At 43.3% G+C, this 21,900-nt stretch overlaps 1 protein-coding gene and 1 pseudogene across 2 annotated transcripts in view; both read right to left on the bottom strand.

The window, feature by feature from the left end:
• The window catches only part of KNG1 (kininogen 1), a 29,930-nt gene extending 17,709 nt beyond the window's left edge, over nt 1-12,221 (bottom strand). The window contains exons 1-5 of one of the 2 annotated variants that reach the window (XM_003926995.4): nt 11,831-12,221; nt 9,903-10,013; nt 8,423-8,507; nt 5,020-5,192; nt 2,873-2,980 (exon numbers count right to left, since the gene is read on the bottom strand). In XM_003926995.4, the coding sequence (XP_003927044.1) occupies nt 2,873-2,980; nt 5,020-5,192; nt 8,423-8,507; nt 9,903-10,013; nt 11,831-12,025 (672 nt within the window). In that variant the 5' untranslated portion in view covers nt 12,026-12,221. The remainder of the gene's footprint in view (nt 1-2,872; nt 2,981-5,019; nt 5,193-8,422; nt 8,508-9,902; nt 10,014-11,830) is intronic. The other variant, XM_010337697.2, reaches the window with a different exon arrangement.
• A 2,352-nt stretch (nt 12,222-14,573) lies between these two features.
• LOC101045669 (elongation factor 1-delta-like) lies at nt 14,574-20,996 on the bottom strand (annotated as a pseudogene).
• Nucleotides 20,997-21,900: the final 904 nt, after the last annotated feature.

Genomic DNA, 21,900 nt, shown 5'->3' with positions numbered 1-21,900 from the left:
AAAAAAAAAGAATAATAAACCAAAGTAGCCAGGTTCTGTGTGATAAATGTGATAAAAATGTATAACATGAAATCTGCCATTTTAACCATTTTAAAGGATACAGTTCAGTGGCATTAATTCCATTCACAATGTCATGCAACCATCACCATTTCTAAAAGTTTTCAGCCCCCTCAAACAGAAGTTTTACCTACTGAGCAATAAACCCCCATTCTCACCTCCTATCCACTCACAAATCTTCATCTACTCACTGTCTCTATGAATTTGCCTGTTCTAGATGTTTCACATAAGTGGAATCCATACGATATTCTGTGTGTGTATCTGGCTTATTTCACTTAGCATAGTATTTCCAAGCTTCATCCACATTGTGGCATGTATCAGAATTTCATTCTTTTTAAAGGGTGAACAGTTTTTCATTGTGTATATATATAATAGCACATTTTGTTTATCCATTCACCTGTTGATGTACATTTGGATTATTTTGACTTTCTGGCTGTTATGAATTTTGCTGCTATTAACTTTCATGTATAAGCGTGTGTTTGAATATGTGTTTCCAGTTCTTTTGGGCATATACCTAGGAGTGCAACTTCTGGGTCATATAGTAATTCTATGGTTAACATTTTCAGAAATTGCCCCAAATTATTTTCTATAATGGCTGCAGCATTTTACAGTCCTACCAGCAATGTACAAAAGTTCTAATTTCTCTATGTTCTTTCTAATACTTGTTATTTAATGAACAAAAGAAGTTCTTTATATATTCTGCATGTTAAACCCTTATCAGATACATGATTTCCAAATAGTTTCTCTCATTCTGTGGTTTGTATTTTTACTCCCTTGATAGAGTCCTTTTTACTTTTTTCTCCAGTTATGAAATAAATGCATACTCAATTAGAAAATTTGGGAAGTATCAAAAATTTCCAAAAAATATAAAGAATCAGATAAAGCACCCACAATTCCAAATGAAATTTAACTACATTCTATATTTTGTGGTAATTTGTTTTGCATCACTTTTTATATTTACATTTATTTTGTATATTTAAATAAATATGTATAACAGTATAGTTTTGTATCCTACTTTTTTTTTTTTTTTTTAGACAGAGTCTTGCTCTGTCACCAGGCTAGAATGCAGTGGCGTCATCTCAGCTCACTGCAACCTCTGCCTCCTGAGTTCAAGTGGTTCCCCTACCTCAGCCTCTTGAGTAGCTGGGACTACAGGCACATGCCACCATGCCCTGTTAATTTTTTGTATTTTAGTAGAGACGGGGTTTCACCATGTTGGCCAGGATGGTCCCAATCTCCTGACCTTGTGACCCTCCAGCCTTTGCCTCCCAAAGTGCTGGGATTACAGGCGTGAGCCACCACACCTGGCCTGTATCCTACTTTTTATGTTTCTTTTAAATTAACACTGTAACCATTTTAGTATGTTACTAAAAACTAAAAATTTTTGATAGTTGTATTATATCCTACTGTATGGATATACTGTAATTTATTTAGCCATTCTCTAATGTTGTATAAACGATTTATTTACAATATTTTCCTATTAAAAAACAACTGAAATTAACATCTTATGGTCTGGATTTCCCATATAAAAGAATTAGAATTCCTAGATTAAAGGACTTGCAGCAATTCCTTGGCTAAAGCACAGTTGTCTGTGCAAATGCAAACATCCCTGGGAACATACCATGTCTTAGCCATCTTAACAGCTATCTTAACGTTCACTAGATACTACTACCTTGAGATACACCATCTTAATGTAATTTTGGTTCAGATAACAAGATATGATGCTATGAAGGACCACTGAAAGCTAGAGACTCAGTGTCTATTTATTAAAGATAAAGGTAGGGGAGGGAAGATGAGAAAACAAACAGAAAAGTTTGACAAGAAGAATAGTCCTGGCAGCTGGGTGTGGTGGCTCACACCTGTAATCCAGCACTTTGGGGGACCAAGGCGGACAGATCACAAGGTCAGGAGATTGAGACCAGCCTAGCCAACATGGGGAAACCCCATCTCTACTAAAAATACAAAAATTAGCTGGGCGTGGTGGCACGTGCCTGTAATCCCAGCTACTCAGGAGGCGGAGGCAGGAGAATCGCTTGAACCAGGGAGTCGGAGGTTGTGGTGAGCCGAGATCCTGCCACTGCACTCCAACCTGGTGACAGAGCAAGACTCTGTCTCAAAAAAGAAAAGAAAATAGTCCTGGGTAGAGCAAGGGAACAAACACATGGGCATTGAGCACATGGGGAAGAAAAAATAGGAAAGTGTGGAAACATAACAAAGATACACTTGACAGTTCAAGCATTTTGTCTATGTCTCCTCCCTGGTTTCACTCTGTAACTACTTATTGCTAGCTGGGCGCAGTTGACGTGGTGGCTCACGCCTGTAATTCCAGCACTTTGGGAGGCCAAGACGGGTGGATCACCTGAGGTCAGGAGTTTAAGACCTCCCTGGCCAAAACCCTGTCTCTACTATAAATACAAAAATTAGCCAGGCACAGCGGCAGGCACCTGTAGTCCCAGCTCCTTGGGAAGCTGAGGCAGGAGAATTGCTTGAACTTGGGAGGTGAAGGCTGCAGTGAGCCAAGATGGCACCACTGCACTCTAGCCTGAGCAACACAGTGAGACTCTTTCTCAAAAAATAAAATAAAATAAAATAAAATAAAGTTATAAAAAATACTTATTGCTAGCTGTGCAGATTCTTTGGTAGGTGAGGTAGCTTGACCAGTGATGTGAGCTTTAGGAGGCCCTAGTGAATGTGAATGTGAATTACTGAATGTCATCTAAAAGTTTAGTGACAGTCTTCCCACCCAGCTTGATAGTTACCATCAAAATGTAAATAAAATGCTAAGAACTTCATAATTAAATTTTTGGCTACTTACACCATTCCAAAGGGACTTGCAATCTGGAGTTAAGAACAGAAAATTCTCTTTGGAACAATTTGTTTGCACAATCGAGTAGGTAATTAGAAAGTTCCATCCAGACACCACCTGAAACAATATTCAGATTGAATATTTAAATGGTAGCTTAAATATTATTCACTGTGGGATATAAATGTTATAAGGAGTTTAGAACACTGTGTGGCAATATAACAAGTGTCCAAGAAATATAAATTATTATTACTAGGCAAAAAATGCTGAATAAATATTGAGCACCTTAAGACTCTCATCTCTCTCTCTCTCTCTCTCTTACACACACACTCTACACACACACGCACACACACATGCACACACCCCGCTAGCCATCTGAAAATGACAAGCAAGATATATTTTTAAATTCTTTAGCCAGTTTTGGAACATGGATTTCCTTAAGTAAATCCTAACAATATTTCCTCTGCCTGGCTGCAGAGAGAAATGTTTCCTGAATTTTATAAAATAATAATGCCCTTCTAGATGGATAAAGAAGACTTTGGAGGGGGGTGGTCTTTACTGGTGGGTCCTCAGGCTCCCAGGTTACCAAGTAATAAGATTTCTCCTACTTTATTCTGGGCCGGTCCCACCCCTATAGCTCTATATGGACATAATTGAGTAAAGCACACTTGCATGAAAGCAAGTTGTAAGGTTTATTAAATGCAGAGAATGTTACTGACCAAAGGGAATCACTCATAGAGGCTGAAATACGAGGAACCCAGTCAACTATCAGAAAAGTCTGGCTGGGCCAGGTGCAGTGGCTCATGCCTGTAACCTTAGCACTTTGGAAGGCTGAGATGGGCAGATCACTTGAGGTCAGGAGTTCAAGACAAGCCTGGCCAACATGGGGAAACTTTTGTCTCTACTAAAAATACAAAAATTATCCTGGTGTGGTGGCAAGTGCCTGTAAACCCAGCTACTCGGGAGGCTGAGGCGGGAGAATTGCTTAAACTCAGAAGGTGGAGTTTGCAGTGAGCTGAGATTATGCCACTGCCCTCCAGCCTGGGCACCAGAACAAGATTCCGTCTCAAAAAAGAAAGAAAGAAGATTACAGCTGAGTACAGTGGCTCACACCTGTAATCTCGGCACTTTGGGAGGCCAAGAAGGGTAGGTCACTTGAGGTTGGGGGTTCAAGACCAGTCTGGCCAACATGGTGAAACCTCATCTCTACTAAAAATACAAAAATTAGCCAGACGTGGTGATGTGCGCCTGTAATCCCAGCTACTTGGGAGGCTGAGGCAGGAGAATCGCTTAATCCCAGGAGGCAGAAATTGCAGTGAGCCAAGATCATGCCACTGCTCTCCAGCCTAGGCAACAGAGCGAGACTGTCTTAAAAAAAAAAAAAAAAAAAAGATTTACGGATATTTACTTTTTTTTTTTTTTTCCTGATTATATGGGAACTGTAACTTAGTGGGTACCCAGAAAGCCATGCCAACCATTTTCAACACAAGTTAATATTTTGGAGCTGTGTTTAACTCATGGTGGCTAGATGATAATATAGTTTTCTTTTTCTTTTCTTTTCTTTACTTTTTTTTTTTTTTTTGAGATGGAGTTTTGCTCTTGTTACCTAGGCTGCAGTACAATGGTGTGATCTTGGCTTACCACAACCTCTGCCTCCCGGGTTCAAGTGATTCTCCCGCCTCAGCCTCCTGAGTAGCTGGGATTAGAGGCATGTACCACCATGCCTGGCTAATTTTGTATTTTTAGTGGAGATGAGATTTCTCTATGTTGGTCAGGCTGGTCTCAAACTCCCGACCTTAGGTGATCTGCCCACCTTGACCTCCCAAAGCGCTGGGATTACAGGCGTGAGCCACTGCCTTAGCTAGTTCTTTCAAAATCTTAAGCCCAGTATGACTTTTCCTTTTCAATGTCTCTAGGAAGAGGCTGTAATGATGATTACCCATTTGTTAAAATCAAACATCAAAGGAAGGGGGTCTGATTAGCCATCTTTTCTCACTTTACGTATTGCACTGTCCTACTCACTTTGATGAATGAGAAAGCCCTTCACTTCCTGTGCTAGTCAGGGGAAAACACTACCAGCCATGCAATCATACATTTTAAATGTAAAGATCTAACAAATTTTGGTAATGCTGTGTGACATAGAGAATTAAAGGGCAAACCTGTCTTTGGGCCCGTTTTACTTCACTAAGCATGAAGAGGGAGGAATGATTCGTTTTGTTGTTAAAGTACTGAACACCGTGTCTCAGAATGGGCTCCAGGTCTGGGCTCTTCGTTGATACAGGATGCACACAGCCGAGGCAGTAATACTGGGCTGTCATCACAGGGCCTTTGGCTTAACAAAGGGCAGACAAAAAGATAGCATTAATGATTGCAATCAGCATTCACATACATTGCCCTATACACAGAAGAGGCCAGGCGTGGTGGCTTACGCCTGTAATCCCAGCACTTTGGAAGGCCAAGGTGGGTGGATCACCTGAGGTCAGGAGTTCAAGACCAGTCTGGCCAACATGGTGAAACCCCGTCCATTAAAAATACAAAAATTAGCTGAGTGTGGTGGCCCATGCCTGTAATCCCAGCTACTCAGGAAACTGAGGCAGGAGAATCGCTTTAACCCAGGAGGCAGAGGTTACAGTGAACCGAGATCATGCCACTGCACTCTAGCCTGGGTGACAGAGCAAGACTCCATCTCAAAAAAAAAAAAAAAAAAAAAAAAAAAAAGAAAGAAAAAGAAAAGACAAAAAAAAGAAAATATTTGAAAATCATTCATCCCACAGGGGACTAACATCCAGCATATACAAGGAATTCAATCAACTCACCAATTAAAAAAAAAAACAAGTAATCTCATTAAAAAGTGGGCAAAGGATCTGAGCAAGAATTTCTTAAAAGAAGACATACAAATGGCCAAGAGGTATATGAAAAAATGCCCAATATCACTCAGCATTAGGGAAATGGACATCAAAACCATTACAAGATATCATCTCACCCCAGCTGGAATGGTTATTATTTTTAAAAGTTTGTATTCAATTACCAAGTAATGTTCGTAACAGGTAGCCCTAACCTACTGGTCAATAGAGGCAAACTCCATAAAAAGCGGAATGTAGCTGCAGAGTGAGCAGCATATGTGGAGGGACTCCCGGAGCCTGGGCTTCTGCACCCACCATGCTCTTGCTGCCTGCCAGGTAAGAGTCAAACATAGCCAGGAGGATATAGAAAAAAGAGAACTAGCTGGGCGTGGTGGCTCCTGCCTGTAATCTCAGCACTTTGGGGAGTCGAGATGGGTGGATCACCTGAGGTTGGGAGTTTGAGACCAGCCTGATCAACATGGAGAAACCCCATCTCTACTAAAAGTACTAAATTCGCTGGGCATGGTGGCACAAGCCTGTAATCCCAGCTACTCAGGACTGAGGCAGGAGAATCGCTTGAACCCGGGAGATGGAGGTTGTGGTGAGCCGAGGTTGTGCTGTTGCACTCCAGCCTGGGCAACAAGAGTGAAATGAAACTCTGTCTAAAAAAAAAAAAAAAAAAAAAAAAAAAAAAAAAAAAAAAAAAAACCAAAAGAAAGAAAGAAAAAAGGAAAATGACAAAAAGAAAAGGAAACTCTTATGTACTGCTGGTAAGAATGTAAATTAGTACAACCACTATGGAAAACTATATGGAGATTCCTCAAAAGCTGAAAACATCAAATACCGTATATCCAGTAGCTCAGCTATCGGACATGTGCCCAGAGGAAAAGAAATCAGTCTATCAAAGGGAGACCTGCACTCCCATGTTTGTTGCAACACTATTCACAATAGCAAAGATCTGAAATCAACCTTAGTGTCCATCAAAGGATGAATGAATAAAGAAAATGTTGGGGGCCAGGCATGGTGGCTCACAGCTATAATTTCAGCACTTTGGGAGGCCGAGGTGAGTGAATCACCAGGAGTTCAAGACCAGCCTGGCCAACATGGTGAAGCCCCATCTCTACTAAAAATACAAAGATTAGCCGGGCATGGTGGCAGTCGCCCATAATCCCATCTATTCAGGAGGCTGAGGCAGGAGAATCACTTGAACCTGGGAGGTTTCAGTGAGCTGAGATCGTGCCACTGCACTCCAGCCTGGGCAACAGTGAGAGACTTCATCTCAAAAAAATAAAATAAAATAAAATAAGAAAATGTGACAAATATGCACAATGAAATACTATTTGTCCATAAACAAAGAATGAAATCATCTCATTTGAAGCCACATGGACAGAACTGGAGGTCGTTAAGTGAAACAACCAGAGCATAGAAAGACAAACCTGCATATTGTTCTCACTCAGACGTGTAAGCTAAAACAATCACATGGAAATAGAGAAGAGAATAGAATGACAGATACCAGAGGCTGAGAAGGGTCAGGGGCAGAAGGGTGAAATGAAGAGGTTGGTGAATAGGTACTAAATTACAGTTAGATAGAAGAAATAAGTTCTAATGCTATACAGCAGACGTGACTATAGTTAGCAACAATATGTTGTATATTTCAATGTAGCCAGAAGAGAGGACTTAAAATATTATGAATACATAGAAATGATAAATATTCCAGGTGATACCCCAAATACCCTGACTTGATCATTACATGTCCTAGGCATGCAAAAAACACATGTATCTCATAAATATGTAAAATATTATGTATCAGTAGAAGAAAAGAAAAGAAAAAGAAGTTAATACGTGTAAGATGCTTACAATCATGGCTGGTACATAAGTACTCAATAAATGTTAGCTATTATTTTTTTCCTGATTATTGATAATATGTTATGATTAATATGTTAATATGTTTTTTATTTTTATTTATTTATTTATTTTTGAGACAGAGTCTCACTCTGTTGCGCAGGCTAGAATGCAATCTCTGCTCACTGCAAACTCCATCTCCCGAGTTCAAGCGATTTTCCTGCCTCAGCCTCCCTAGTAGCTGGGACTACAGGCGCCTGCCACTATGCTCGGCTAATTTTTGTAGTTTTAGTAGAGACAGGGTTTCACCATATTGACCAGGCTGGTCTCGAACTCCTGACCTTGTGATCCACCTGCCTCGGCCTCCCAAAGTGCTGGGATTATAGGCATGAGCCACTGCGCCCGGCCAATATGTTATTATGATTATACCTCCAGGCATATCATCTCATCACAGCCTCACAACAGTCCTGTGAAGTGGGAAGTACTGTCACCTCCCTTTTCTAGACAAGGAATAGGAGAGCCAAGCTCTGAAAGATTCCAGCCCAGGTCTGCCCTCAAAGCCTATGTGCTCCTAACTCTGGGATGCTGCCTACAATGGAGGGCAGGTCTTGTGTCTTCTGGTCCTTCTGCAGAGCCCTTGCACACACCGGATACAATGTGGCAGGTGGGAAGGGTTGGGATAGTCCTAAGGGGATGATGGGCATGAGGCTGGCCCAACCTCCAGGCTCTGCCACTCCACCCAGTGCTCCCTAACTCTGCAAATGGCTTTGCTACTGCCGCCTTCTGGGAGCAAGCAGAGGCTGGTCAAGGTTGTGTTCCTGGCACACGGAAATGGTTAATTTCCCACCAGGGCAGTGCCAGAGGGTAAACCAGCTACCTGGAGTAATCTGGCAGGACTGGATAGCCACGGAGAATTTTGTATTTCCCCTCTTCCCCACAGTCGCTGTGCATTCTCCAGTGGCCTAAAAAGAAAAGAAAGAACTCATTTAGTCTAATCTTTCAGATGGGAACATCTACCTCGTACTGTTGCTAAATGTGGCTTTCTTTAAACAAACAAACAAAAATTGTAAAGATTTTACCCAAAAGAATTTTGAGACATGAGAATAAATTTTTTTTTTTTTTTGTAGCCTAATGATTACTTTATATAAGCCACTGATATTCATGAGATGTTGGAGGAAAGACAGTGTAAATGGTAAGGTTGTTATTTTTTTTAAGATGGAGTCTCATTCTGTTGCCTAGGCTGGAGTGCAGTGGTACCATCTCGGCTCACTGCAACCTCTGCCTCCTAGGTTCAAGTGATTCTCCTGACTCAGCTTCCTGAGTAGCTGGGACTACAGGCGCATACCACCACACCCAGCTTATTTTTGTATTTTTTGTAGAGACGGGATTTCACCATGTTGGTCAGGCTGGTCTCAAACTCCTGACCTCAGAATCTGTCCACCTTGGCCTCCCAAAGTGCTGGGATTACAGGCATGAGCCACCACACCTGGCCTCATTGATGAATTTTTTTTTTTTTTGAGACGGAGTTTCGCTCTTGTTACCCGGGCTGGAGTGCAATGGCGCGGTCTTGGCTTACCGCAACCTCCGCCTCCTGGGTTCAGGCAATTCTCCTGCCTCAGCCTCCTGAGTAGCTGGGATTACAGGCATGTGCCACCATGCCCAGCTAATTTTTTTGTATTTTTAGTAGAGACGGGGTTTCACCATGTTGACCAGGATGGTCTCGATCTCTTGACCTCATGATCCACCCACCTCGGCCTTCCAAAGTGCTGGGATTACAGGCTTGAGCCACCGCGCCCGACCCCATTGATGAAGTTTTAAAGCTTGAGTCTTTGTTTTGAGCCCTGGAGATATTTGAGATGTTTCTTTCTTCTTCTTCTTTTTTTTTTCTTTTCTTTCTTCTTCTTTCTTTTTTTTTTTTTTTTTTTCCTTTTGACATGAAGTGTTGTTCTTGTTGCCCAGGCTGGAGTGCAATGGTGCGATCTCGACTCACTGCACCTCCGCCTCCTAGGTTGAAGCAATTCTCCTGCCTCAGCCTCCTGAGTAGCTGGGATTACAGGTATTTGCCACCACGCCTGGCTAATTTTGTATTTTTAAATAGAGAGATGGTTTCTCCATGTTGGTCAGGCTGGCCTTGAACTTCCGACCTCAGGTTATCCACCCACATTGGCCTTCCAAAGTGTAGGGATTACAGGTGTGAGCCACCATACCTGGCCAAGCATCTGACTTTCCTACACTTTGGAGTATTTATGTGATTTCTCATAAACAGGCTCACCAATAGTCATCATTTCTGCATGAGTAAAAAATCTAGCAGTGTCAACGGAGAAAACTGAAAGCCTGAGAATGGCCAATACACTTACCGCTTCCACAGCATCTTTGTAGTCACAGTCTTGCCAGGTTTTGCCACTGTGACGAGGACAGTCCCCCTCCTTGATTTCGTACTTGAAGGAATAAAATGTGTCAGAGCCAACCTGAAAAGCAGCCAAAGATACTTAGGGTTCATCCAACTAACCTAATAGCAAATAATTGTAGTGGGTTCCGGTAAAGTTAGGAATATTGATCTTTTTGACTTGAGAGCAAAGCATTCACTTAAAATATATTTATATTTGTATCATAAACATTTATGTGAAAGAATATTTATAATATACTCACAATGTATTTTTAAAGGTTACAAAGCAATATGCATAGTATTAGCCCATTTTTATAAAAACTGGTTTATACATAAATCTATGTCTTTTAAAAATCTGGAAAGACATGCAGCAAGCTGATAATATTTTTGTCTCTCAGTGGTGAGATTATAATTATCTTTTATATTCTTCTTCAAGCAAACATTTCTAAGTGGTCTTTTCCCCCTGAAGAAAATATATGACTTTTACAAATTAGAAAAAGCAAACAAGAGAACTTTAAACAAATGTTAACAGTTATCTCTGTATGGTGGAACTAATTATGGGTGATTTTAGTACTTTTATTTGGTTTGTTTTGTTTCCTACTTTCTCTTTTTTCTTTTCTTTTCTTTTTTTTTTTTTTTGAGATGGAGTCTCAATCTGTTGCCAGGCTGGAGTGCAGTGGTGCGATCTCGGCTCACTGCAACCTCTGCCTCCCGGGTTCAAGCAATCCTTCTACCTCAGCCTCTCGAGTAGCTGGAACTACAGGTGTGCACCACCATGCCCAGCTAATTTTTGTATTTTTTAGTAGAGACAGGGTTTCACCATGTTGGCCAGGATGGTCATGATCTCTTGACCTCCTGATCCACCCTCCTTGGCCTCCCAAAGTGCTGGGATTACAGGGGCGAGCCACCGCGCCCTGCCTACTTTTTCTTTTTTAAATAGCTTTACTGAGATGTAATTTACATGCCATACAATTTACCCACTAAAGGTATACAATTTAATGTTTTTTAGTATATTTACAATCATACCCACAATCCATTGGGAACCATACCACCAATAAATTGTTTGAGATAACCATGAAGCAGAATTTCTCACATGACTATATTCAATTATGAAACAAAATGGCTTGATTTTACTTTCAGAAAAAATAACATGTCCACTGTGTTTTTTTCTTTATCCCCTTGTTTTCACATGGTGAGTTTTTTTTTTCCTGCTAAAGCAACCAGTTGCTTACCTATCTCAGAGATACAGTCTTTTATAATGAAATGTATTTAAACATACTCTTGAAAGATTGGTATTTCTTTGAACCATGCATTCTGCCAGGATTTGTCTCCTACTGGAGTGAATCATTGCAATAATAAAAATATCAAAAACCAACTAAAATGCTGTGTTAAACCTGATGCATTCAGCCATGCAGACTTCTATCTACTTCCTCAGAATCACACTAATCTCATTCCTGACTCCTCTTAGACATACCCCATGAAGGACCCCCTCACATTTAAGGTTTGGAGGTCTATATTTTTTAGTTTAGGACCAGAGACGCAGTAAATTCTTTTGGTGCAGTCTAATTAAATTCCTAAATTCTCCCACTCTACTTGGTCCTATTCGGACTTCTCCATCTACTTTTGTTTAATTTCACCCTAGATTCTACTTCTCTGATCATCCAGGAAGCCAGCCTGACTGAGGATGAGTCATACTCTGTCCTCCCTCCCCAGGCCAGAGAATGGTATTGGTCTTTCCACAAGTTGTAAGCTTCTACCTTTGATTATCTCCTCTTTGGTGGTGGTGGTGGTGGTGGTGGTGGTGGTGGTGGTGGTGTGTGTGTGTGTGTGTGTGAGGCCTGGGCTCCTAGTGATAGTACAAATCCCAAGTGACTTCAAGGTTAAACACAGTTCACTCACCATCTTAGTGCCTTCAGTTATGCGGTACAATACAAACTGGTTGGTAGTTAGGTTTTGATTGTTATATTTCTTCAGAGCAGCATCCACAGCCTCAAATAAATCCTTGTCATTGCAGTCAATTTCCTCGGACTGTGATTCCTGGGTTAAACCTAGTAGCAGCCTGGAGCAGAGAAAAAGGATGGTAATTAGTTTCATGATCCAACACTCTCCCTCTAGGAGCTGAGGGATGGTTTCAGGAGTCAAGCGTGATGCAGAATTTGGCAATCTCCAGCCTTTTGTTTCTTCTGTCCTCCTGTCTGCCTCAGCACTCAGGGCACTTGTTGGATTCCTGCTGCCATAAGCTAGCTGCCCTGTTCCCAAAGGCAAAATGGCTCTGCTGGGTTATCCAAACATATTTAAGGCTAGAACATTGCAACACTGGGGTTGTTAACCTCCTCATTTGCATTTGAAAAGCACGTGGGAGCACAGTGCACATTTCCAGGTGATTACACAACTTTATACGGCAAATCAGAGCAAAATCTGATAAAGGAGGGGAACAAAGTGCTGTGACTTTTGCAGAGCCATTTATGAAGGTCACTACGTGGGTAAACAATGCGACAGTAGTACAATATGCAAACACATTTCATACAAAATTTCTTTGCAGGATACTTACCTGCATAGAAGCAGACTGCTATTAATTATATGACATGCCTAAGAAGCTTGTGCCCAGGGGCATCCAGTGAGTTCTGGCACAACTGAAAATAAAATATGGGCATCCTATCTAGTCTCTGGATAGGCCAGCCTCTCCCTGCTCAATTGCTTTAGTTCTATAAAAGAAAATGCTTCCAGGGTGGAAGAGATAGAGGAGAAGCCTAGGAAGAGGTGGGTTGAGTGAAGCCTTGGAATCCCTGTGCTTGCTTCTTTCTGGTTTGAATGTGGCTCTTCGGCATGCTGAGTACTTTAAACTGAAGGACATTAAAAGGGGTGCAGAAGCAAAGTCTCTTTCTCGCCTTCTCCTGCCTGTTTTTCTCTTGCTCCACTTCTTCCCTCAAGGCAGGCCATAGAAGCTAGTGTTCTATGACCCGCCTCTGGGTCTCCCTCAAAGCCAGCAATAAAACTTTATTTTTTTTTCTCACATCAATACAGAGTGGAGAAACTGTATTTCAGAATGACCCCCATTTGTAGGCCAACATTGGAAAAACGTAGTTGATAATCTCAACAGATGTCTGAGGCTTGATGGTATCCACATCCTTACTCCTAAAGGATAAAAATTGGCCTATTCAATCTGGTCTTTGTTCGAACTTTATTTTTATTTTATTTTATTTTTTTGAGATGGAGTTTCACTCTTGTTACCCAGGTTGGAGTGCAAGGGCGTGATCTCGGCTCACTGCAACCTCTGCTTCCTGGGTTCAGGCAATTCTCCTGCCTCAGTCTCCTGAGTAGCTGGGATTACAGGCACGCGCCACCATGCCCAGCTAATTTTTTGTATTTTTAGTAGAGACGGGGTTTCACCATGTTGACCAGGATGGTCTCGATCTCTTGACTTTGTGATCCACCTGCCTCAGCCTCCCAAAGTGCTGGGATTACAGGCGTGAGCCACCGCGCCCGGCTCGAACTTTAATTTTTAAAGAAATCTATAGAGCCAAGTTCATGGTGACAAACCTACTTTTTCTTTCTTTTTTCCTTTTTTTGACACAGGACATAGATGTTTGGACTATTTTCAATCTTTTTCCTGATAAAAAATTCTGTAAAAGAAAATCTTTGTGCTCCTATAAAATAGAACAAAGATTTCTTGGAGAGATGTAAAACATGGTTTTGCATCTTATTTTATATACACTTATATAATAAATTTGAGGTTAATTTGTTCTTAGATTCTATGCTTAATTTTTTTTTTTTTTTTAGACAGTGTCTTGCTTTGTTGCCCAGGCCAGAGTGCAGTGGTAAGATCTCAGCTCACTGCAACCTCCTCCTCCTGAGTTAAAGCGATTCTCCTGCCTCAGCCTCCCATGTAGCTGGGATTACAGGCACCTGCCACCACGCCCAGCTAATTTTTGTACTTTTAGGAGAGACTGGGTTTCATCATGTTGGCCAGGCTGGTCTCAAACACCTGACCTCCAGTGATCTGCCTGCCTCAGCATCCCAAACTGCTGGGATCACAGGTGTGAACCACTGCACCCAGACGTTATGCCTAATATTAAAATCTAGTAATGACTAAGTCTCAGCACCAGAGTCCTAACTGCAAGGAGCATCTTTAAATTCATTCAAGGTTGATTGATTGGATATGATTTTACTTTTCTGCCAAATCTTATTCCTCCCCAATTCTTTTTTTTTTTTTTTTTTTTTTTTTTTTTAAAATATGGAACGCTTCACGAATTGTGTGTGTATGTGTGTGTGTGCGCACGTGTGCATGCATGTGCACATGGGGAACTGAAGACGCCCAAGCAGAGTTGTGAGCTTCCAGTCATTCAGCAAAGGAAGAAGCTTTAGAAAAATGAGTAATATGATCAGATAGCCCCACCAGTGGCTCAACAGTCAGTCTCTCATGTACACTTTGAAGAAAGTGCAGGTGGTGAAGGGTCTTGTTTCAAGTTGTGGTTTTCTTCCATGGAAGAAAGTGTTGAACAAAAGGCAACCTGTATAGCATAAAGATGGGTTTTCATGAACCCTGTCAAGATAAGTGTCTGCTGGCTTAACCAGCTGGCAGTATCTCTCATGTCTATTCCTCATTCTCATTGCCCTGATTCCTACTGCCCAGGTCTAGCCCTCATTCCCTCGTTCCTGCATACATAACTTCCAAGTTCATGTCCCTGTCTCCTGCCTTAGTTTCCCCAGGCACACTGGGGCCTCTCCCACTCACCCGCTCTGCATGCTGGTTCTCAGAGGTAGCTCGGTGCTGATGCATGCTGTGTGATAACCTGGAGCAGAGTCTGGAATAGGAGTAAGGATCACTGAATTGAACCTGAAATTCCAGCACTCCTGTTCTCTGCAACTTGCAGTGCCCCCTCTCTGATACGTTAAGAAGGGTACATTGCTTGTCCTCTGTAATACTCCTGTCTGTCCTCCTGATTTCAATTGTTCCACCAAAGAGAGGGTAGTTTGTTTTGAAAGAGAGGAGGGAGGCTTCATGTCTTTCCATAATGTCTATCAGCCACTCAAATCCACTCCAGGTAAGCAAATAATCTAAGTGAAAACAATAGTCTTGCTTTGCTTTAAGACAAGCCCACAGGCCCATCTCCCAACTAATGGCAGCTCCGGAGCCCACACAGAACTTCTGGAACCCCTCCACTTATATTCAGTTGTTCCCCAATACCCTTCTTTCTGATTCTCTACCCACTAGAAGTAGTGGTGCCAGGAGTGTACCAGGAATGCCTTTACCTAGACTGTCTTCCTATGCAAAGCCTACCCATGTGTCACTACCCAGCTGAAGCCTCCTCCCATGCAATCCTAGCAGATCACCCTTCATTACATAGCCCCAGTGCATTTTCCACTCCTGTGTTCACTCGAATATTGTTGGGATCCAGAACACAATATTCCAAACTATGCTGCCTTGCAATGCTGAGTCCTTTGAACTGAAGGAAACGTAAAGGGCCTTAGAAGTGAGATCTGTTTGCCTTCTCCCACTCTACTTTCTTCTGCTCTCCTTTCTCCCTTAAGGCAAGCCATAGAAACTAGAATTTCTCTTCCCCCAGGTAGGTCACAGAAAGTGAAATGCCTCTGCCCCCAAACAGCCATCAAACCTAAAATATAGCCCTCACCTCACCCCAGGTCTTTCTTTGTAGGAGCTGTCCATAAAGAAATTCTGCTGCTCACACCCAGCAGATCCTAGACCTGTAATCCTAACACTTTGGGAGGCCGAGATAGGCGGATTGCTTGAACTCAGGAGTTCAAGACCAGTCTGAGCAACACAGTGAAACCTCGTCTCTACTAAAAAAAAAAAAAAAAAAAAAAAAAAAAATTAGCTAACCATGGTGGCTGGTGCTTGTAATCCCAGCTACTCAGGAGACTGAGGCAGGAGAATCACTTGAACCCAGGAGGCAGAGGTTGCCTATTGCACTCCAGCCTAGGCAACAGAAGCAAACTTTAGTCTCAAAAAAAAGAAAGAAGAAAAAAAAGAAATTCTAGGATCTACTCTGTCTGATAGTAGGTCCTCAGATCCACATTCCGGAGGGATGTGGCCCCATGCCCAGGAGCGAGAAAAGCCACACAGAGGGGCCACGGAACAGGCAAACTGAAGGTCTTGTGGGGTTTCCCTTATAGTCTATTACTATCGGATCTTTCCCTGTTTATTCAGTCACATTTTATTTTGTACAGTCTTCATCCACTTAAGCCTAACAGTGGACAGTGTCATTGTGTGTTTGGGCCTTCATTCTGAAGATTCCCATGCTATAAAAACTTGGATGGGCCGGGCGCGGTGGCTCAAGCCTGTAATCCTAGCACTTTGGGAGGCCGAGGCGGGTGGATCACAAGGTCGAGAGATCGAGACCAACCTGGTCAACATGGTGAAACCCCGTCTCTACTAAAAATACAAAAAATTAGCTGGGCATGGTGGCGTGTGCCTGTAATCCCAGCTACTCAGGAGGCTGAGGCAGGAGAATTGCCTGAACCCAGGAGGCGGAGGTTGCGGTGAGCCGAGATCGCGCCATTGCACTCCAGCCTGGGTAACAAGAGCGAAACTCCGTCTCAAAAAAACAAAACAAAACAAAAAACTTGGATTAAACAAATATGCTATGCTTTGCCTTGCTAAGCTTTTTTGTTGTTGTAAGAGTCGCAGCTGTAACCCTTATGATGGGCAAAGAAAGGCATCACACCTTTTTGTCCCTACAATGGATATCGTGTTTTGCATTCACCAACACTAAGCAACCTTTTAAATAGATTTAGACTATTCAGAGAGAGGAGTTTTAAAGATAGGTTACAGACATGTGTTTGTCCTTAGCAAATGTGTGTCTTCAAGTCTTACAAACAAAATTTGAAGTTTTGTTGTTGTTGTTAGGACTTCTTGTCAATCTAACTTGCCAGCTGATTCTCCCTGGAGCCCCTGGAGAAGAAGCATCAGTGGGAGCCAATGGGGCCGGTGTAGGGTGGGGCAGGAGCATGAGCTTGGCAGTAAGTCCAACCTGGATTCCAGTCTAGCTCTGCGACTTTCCTATGTGATTCCAAGCAAGGCAGGGCCGCATAACATTTCTGAGCCTTAGGTTTCTCACATGTAAATGATAGAAAATCATAATATCTTAACCAGGTGTTTTTGAGAAGTGAATGAGGTAATATTAATATACATGCAGGGCATGGTAATTCGTTCTTATAAGTTATCTCCAGTGCTAGGAAAAGGGGTCTAAGAATCCCTGCCTGACTGAAATAGCTTCGGTGCATGGGAGAAGGCAGGTTATAATGGGTGGTTGTGTGGAAAACATGTAGCGTGGAAGAGATTTTGTAGTTCTGAGACAGAGAGGAAGGAGGAGAAGCAGAGATGCAGAAGCTGAACACTGGGAGGATGGGGAAATGCATGAGGGAACACCGTCCAGGGAGAAGTGGACAGGAATGGCCGCGGCTGACCAGCAAGTGTGTTTCCAGTGAAGGCTCACAAACAGGCCTGGGCAGTGTCACCGGCAGTGTCATAAAGAAGACAGTATGTGGCTTTGGCAGAGGCCAATCAAGGTTCCAATCCCAGTCCCACATTTACTGACTATAAGATCCTAAGCAAGTCATTCAACCTCTTTGGTTCTCTTTTTTCCCTAATAAATGGTGACTGTGCAGCTCATTTTCCCTTCCTATGTCCCTCTCCACCTTGGAGCACAGGTAGACTTTGTTTCCTCATCTCCCTTGCATTAGGTGTGGCCATATGACTGAGCTCTAGCCAGTGAAATGTGGGCACGAATCACGCATGCGCCTTCCAGGCCTGGCCTGCAGAAACCACCTTCATGATCCTCCACTCTCTCCCCTTGTGGGCTGGATGCAGAGGATCCAAGCGACAATTCTGGGGCCAACGGGATGGCAGAGCCACAGAGAAAAGGAGCCTGGCACCTTGAATCGCTGTGTGGATGGCCGCCTGCTGATAACCGATATTGACCTGTAAGATGAAGAGAGAAATCAAATTCTTCATCACTAGGCCACTGAGTTTGTTTGTTCTAGCAACTGACGTAATTTGATACAATTGTATTTTCTGTATAAGGGACTTGTTGATAAAGATGAAATTACAAAACAGAAAACTCTTCAGAGTCATAATAAATGTTTACTGTGCCAGCTCATTAAATAGACATTTCTTGAACCCCTAGCGTGTGGGTGGTGCTTTAGTGAACAAAGCAGGCAATGTCTGTGCTGTTATAGGGGATGAAGAAAAGGAGAGAATCCATAAATATTTCTCGCCTTAGGATGTAAAGAATGGTTGTGCCACTGACAGCAAGGGTGATGGTAGGAAGTGGGAGGAATTTTCTAGGGAACAGTGAGGAGATTGGGCTTTAGACATTGAGGAGGCAGTAATATTCCCTCTGAACATCATCTGTGAAAGTTTACAGAATATTTGCAAACACAAAGTCATAGCCTTTTTAACCATGAAGACATAAAAAGTCTAGAAAAGCAAGGATACATGGTGTATTGTCTAAAACCTCTAGTAGAATGTATGCTCCCGGGGTGGGAATGGTTTCTTACTTCATTATTCTCCTGCAGTATTGGGTGTGCATGTGAAGAATCCATTTAATTGAAATGAATTGAGAGCTTCAGCTTCTCTGTATTCCAGGTAATATCGTCATTACCTCAAGCAGTGGTTGTAAAAGTACTTTGTAAATTATTGAACCCTACTCCAGTGCTTCTGTGGGAGGAGACATTCCGAGTTATTAACCTCTGTATCTTATCCTCCCTGGCTCTCGCCTTTCTTTTCTCCCCATTCAAGCAGCTGATCCGATGTCCATGCCTCCATGGAGGAATGTGATTTTAAAGGACCACATTCAGCTGCATCTGCCAGTGTGGCCACCCTGATTGTTTGTGAATGGTGGCTGTTCTGATTTGGTGTTTTATCTGGTCTGATTGGTCAGTGCTTATTTTATGTTAGTTATGCAGTACTTTGAGCATCACCATTGTAGTTGGAAGGTATAGAGAATCTGAATTTTTTTTTTTTTTTTTTTTTTTTTTTTTTTTTTTTTTAAGAAATGCGGTTTCACTATGTTGGTCAGGCTGATCTCGAACTCCTGACCTCATGATCCGCCCACCTCAGCCTCCCAAAGTGCTGGGATTATAGGCCAAGAATCTGAAGTCCTTTAGCTTCTTTTAAACGATAGAGCCCTGATTTGAGAATGAAAAATATAGAAGATTACAGCATGGAAAAACAGTCTTCTGGCCCTAAAAATAAATAAAGTGAACTCTCCTGAGACTAGAAGGAGAGGCCTTAGCTGAGGAAGATGATATAAGAAGAGCAGTGGGGCCTGGGGTCTTTGAAGCAGAGGACACCTTTGCCCTGTTTTCTGGGCCTGTAGCCAGGAGGGCAGCAAGAAACCAGGGAGAGTAGCCATATGCTATACCTTGGCAGTCATGTTCATTGCTAGTGTACAGACTCTCCTGCATCCATAGTTTGCTAGAGAAGTAGCAGATGAACCAGACTGAGAGTGATATAAACAGGGACATGACTATCCCTCAGCAAGGGTAACTGTTGGGCCAATGATCAAGGATCAGACGTCCTTCTGCTGGTCACTACACAGACAGCTTGGCAACTCTATGAAATTCTAGAACTGTGGCCCAACTTTGTGTGCAAAGTAGCAGGGAAGGGCAAAGGGACTCCAAGAAGGACTAGAGTTAAATTTCCCACTAGGCCAGTAGGATGGTAACCTGAAATGGGAAATACATTTGTTCTGAACATAAAGTGATATTTCTTGTGTACCTGAATTTATGATCATGATTTATGCCAGGAAACTTCTTTGCAATTTATAGCCAGAGGTTTGTTTGCTTCATGATTGAATTTCGAACTTATTTTTCCAAGAGGAAATTTATATAACTAGAAATAATCACTAGGAGAGAGTTTGTGTCTTTTTTTTTTTTTTTTTTGATAGTCTCTCTCTGTCGCCCAGGCTGGAGTACAGTGGCGCGATCTCTGCCTCAACCTCCCAAGTAGCTGGGACTGCAGGCGTGCACCACCACGCCCAGCTAATTTTTGTACTTTTAGTAGAGATGGGGTTTCACCAGTTTAGCAAGGCTGGTCTCGAACTCCAGACCTCATGATCCACACGCCTCGTCCTCCCAAAATGCTGGGATTACAGGTGTGAGCCACCTCGCCCGGCATTGGTCTCAGTTTTAATCGTGTTAGGGACACACACACACACACACACACACGCTTCAGATCGTGTTGGAAGCTGCGGTGTGGACACTGCACGTGCTCCTGAAACTCGGCACCTCCTCCTCCGGCGAGTGTGTCTCCACCTTGCGGTCCTCCGGCATACACTGAGTCTGCAGCTTCCGGATTCCGTAGCCCACAGGCAGCAGCATGGCGGCTCCCCAGACCAGGCGGTGCAGCTGGACGGAGCGCACGCGGGCCTCCAGCTGGGCCATGTCCGTCCCATCGTCCCAAGGCTTGACGTCCAGCAGGATGGAGGACTCGGCCACCAGCCCAGGCTTCTTGGCCTTCTCCGCGGACTGCGGCAGCTGCTCCTCCCTCGGCTGTGCTGCCTCCTGTTCCTCCTCTTCATCCTCGCTGCCAGGTGAGTCAATGTCCTCGTCCTCTGCTGCTGTGGCTGCCTCTTTGGCCGGGGGCTCAACTTGGCGCATGCGCGAGAGACACGTGGCTGGGTCTGCGGGGCTGTGGCCCGGGGGTCGGGCAAGCTCCTCTCCAGAAGGTTCAGGCTGCCTCCAGCTTGGAGACGGCCTGCTGCGGCTCCTGCACCACGCCGCGGGGCGCCAGGCTCTGGTTCTCCACTTTCAGATCCGCGATGCGGAAGATGAGCTCGCTGTGGTCTCCGCAGGGGCCACTGGAGGCCCCGGGGCCTGAGCTTCTGGCCATGAATTTCTGGTTGTTCTCTCTGGCTCTCGCAGTGTCGCGGAGGGTCACGCTGGCGTCGGCCACACGCCCGTCCATCTGCTGGTAAAATCTCCTTGCTGCATCTTCATATTTGAGCTTGTCGAACCAGATATTCTCATGTACTAGGAAGCTTGTAGCCATTTTTCTGATGCCAGCCAAGGACGCGGCTACCAGGGAGGAGGAATCCGCGGATGCGGGACCCCTGAGGAAAGGGGTGCATCACTTTTTATAATAATCATCATCATTATCATCACTATCATCATCCATCCTTTAAGCACCATACCTTCTTGGTATGCCCAGATGTAGCCCAGGCAGCAATAGACTAGAATCAGAGTTAAGTCCAAAGGAGAAAGAAATTCTGAAGGTCTTAGAGTTGCCTCAAGGGATGTAGTGGAGAGTGACAGAATTAACTACTGATTGGTAGCACTGAGTGCTTTCCTTTCCATTTCACCATCGCTCATGTGATCTCCTTTCCCGTCCATATTTTGGGGCATCTTGAGTAAGCATGAAAGGTGAAAGGAATTGAGGTTTTCATTATTACTGGTCATTTCATTTGTGGTTCTAGTTCAAAAATATTTTAATTTTTTCCCATCTAAGAAATCACATTTTATTTTGGAAATGTATATGCAAAAAACATGGAAATTTGTGGAAAAATTCACTCTTGAACTTCCCTGGACACGATTCAGAGGCTGACTGAGGGAGAGCTGAATGTCTGGCTTTAGAGGGTTGTTGTGGGGTGGCAATGGAAAGCTGGGAAAATTGGCTTCAGAAAGAGGGAACACCTCACCTTTCCTTAGTGGAGGGAGTTGATACGCAGATACAGTTTGTCTGCAATGGAAGGGAAAGCTTCTTTTACCTGGATCTCATCCTTCTGAGTGCCCAGGCTGTGGACCATGGCCATAGCGATGGTGACCTTGGGGACCTTGGCTATGGGGTGGTGGGTCACCGGGTCCAACATCATGGAAATGATGGCCATGGTGGTGTTGTGCGTAGGGACAGTGTCCATGCAGATGGTGTCCATGGAGATGATGGTCATGAAGATGGAACTCATTGTAATTATGATTATGAGGGTGACTGTTTGTGCCAGAAGGAATGT

This window comes from Saimiri boliviensis, chromosome 8 (genome assembly GCF_048565385.1).
Source record: "Saimiri boliviensis isolate mSaiBol1 chromosome 8, mSaiBol1.pri, whole genome shotgun sequence".
In the NCBI taxonomy this organism is placed as follows: domain Eukaryota; kingdom Metazoa; phylum Chordata; class Mammalia; order Primates; family Cebidae; genus Saimiri; species Saimiri boliviensis.
Note: the sequence above shows the minus strand (reverse complement) of the source record. Positions and strands in the feature narration are given on the sequence as shown.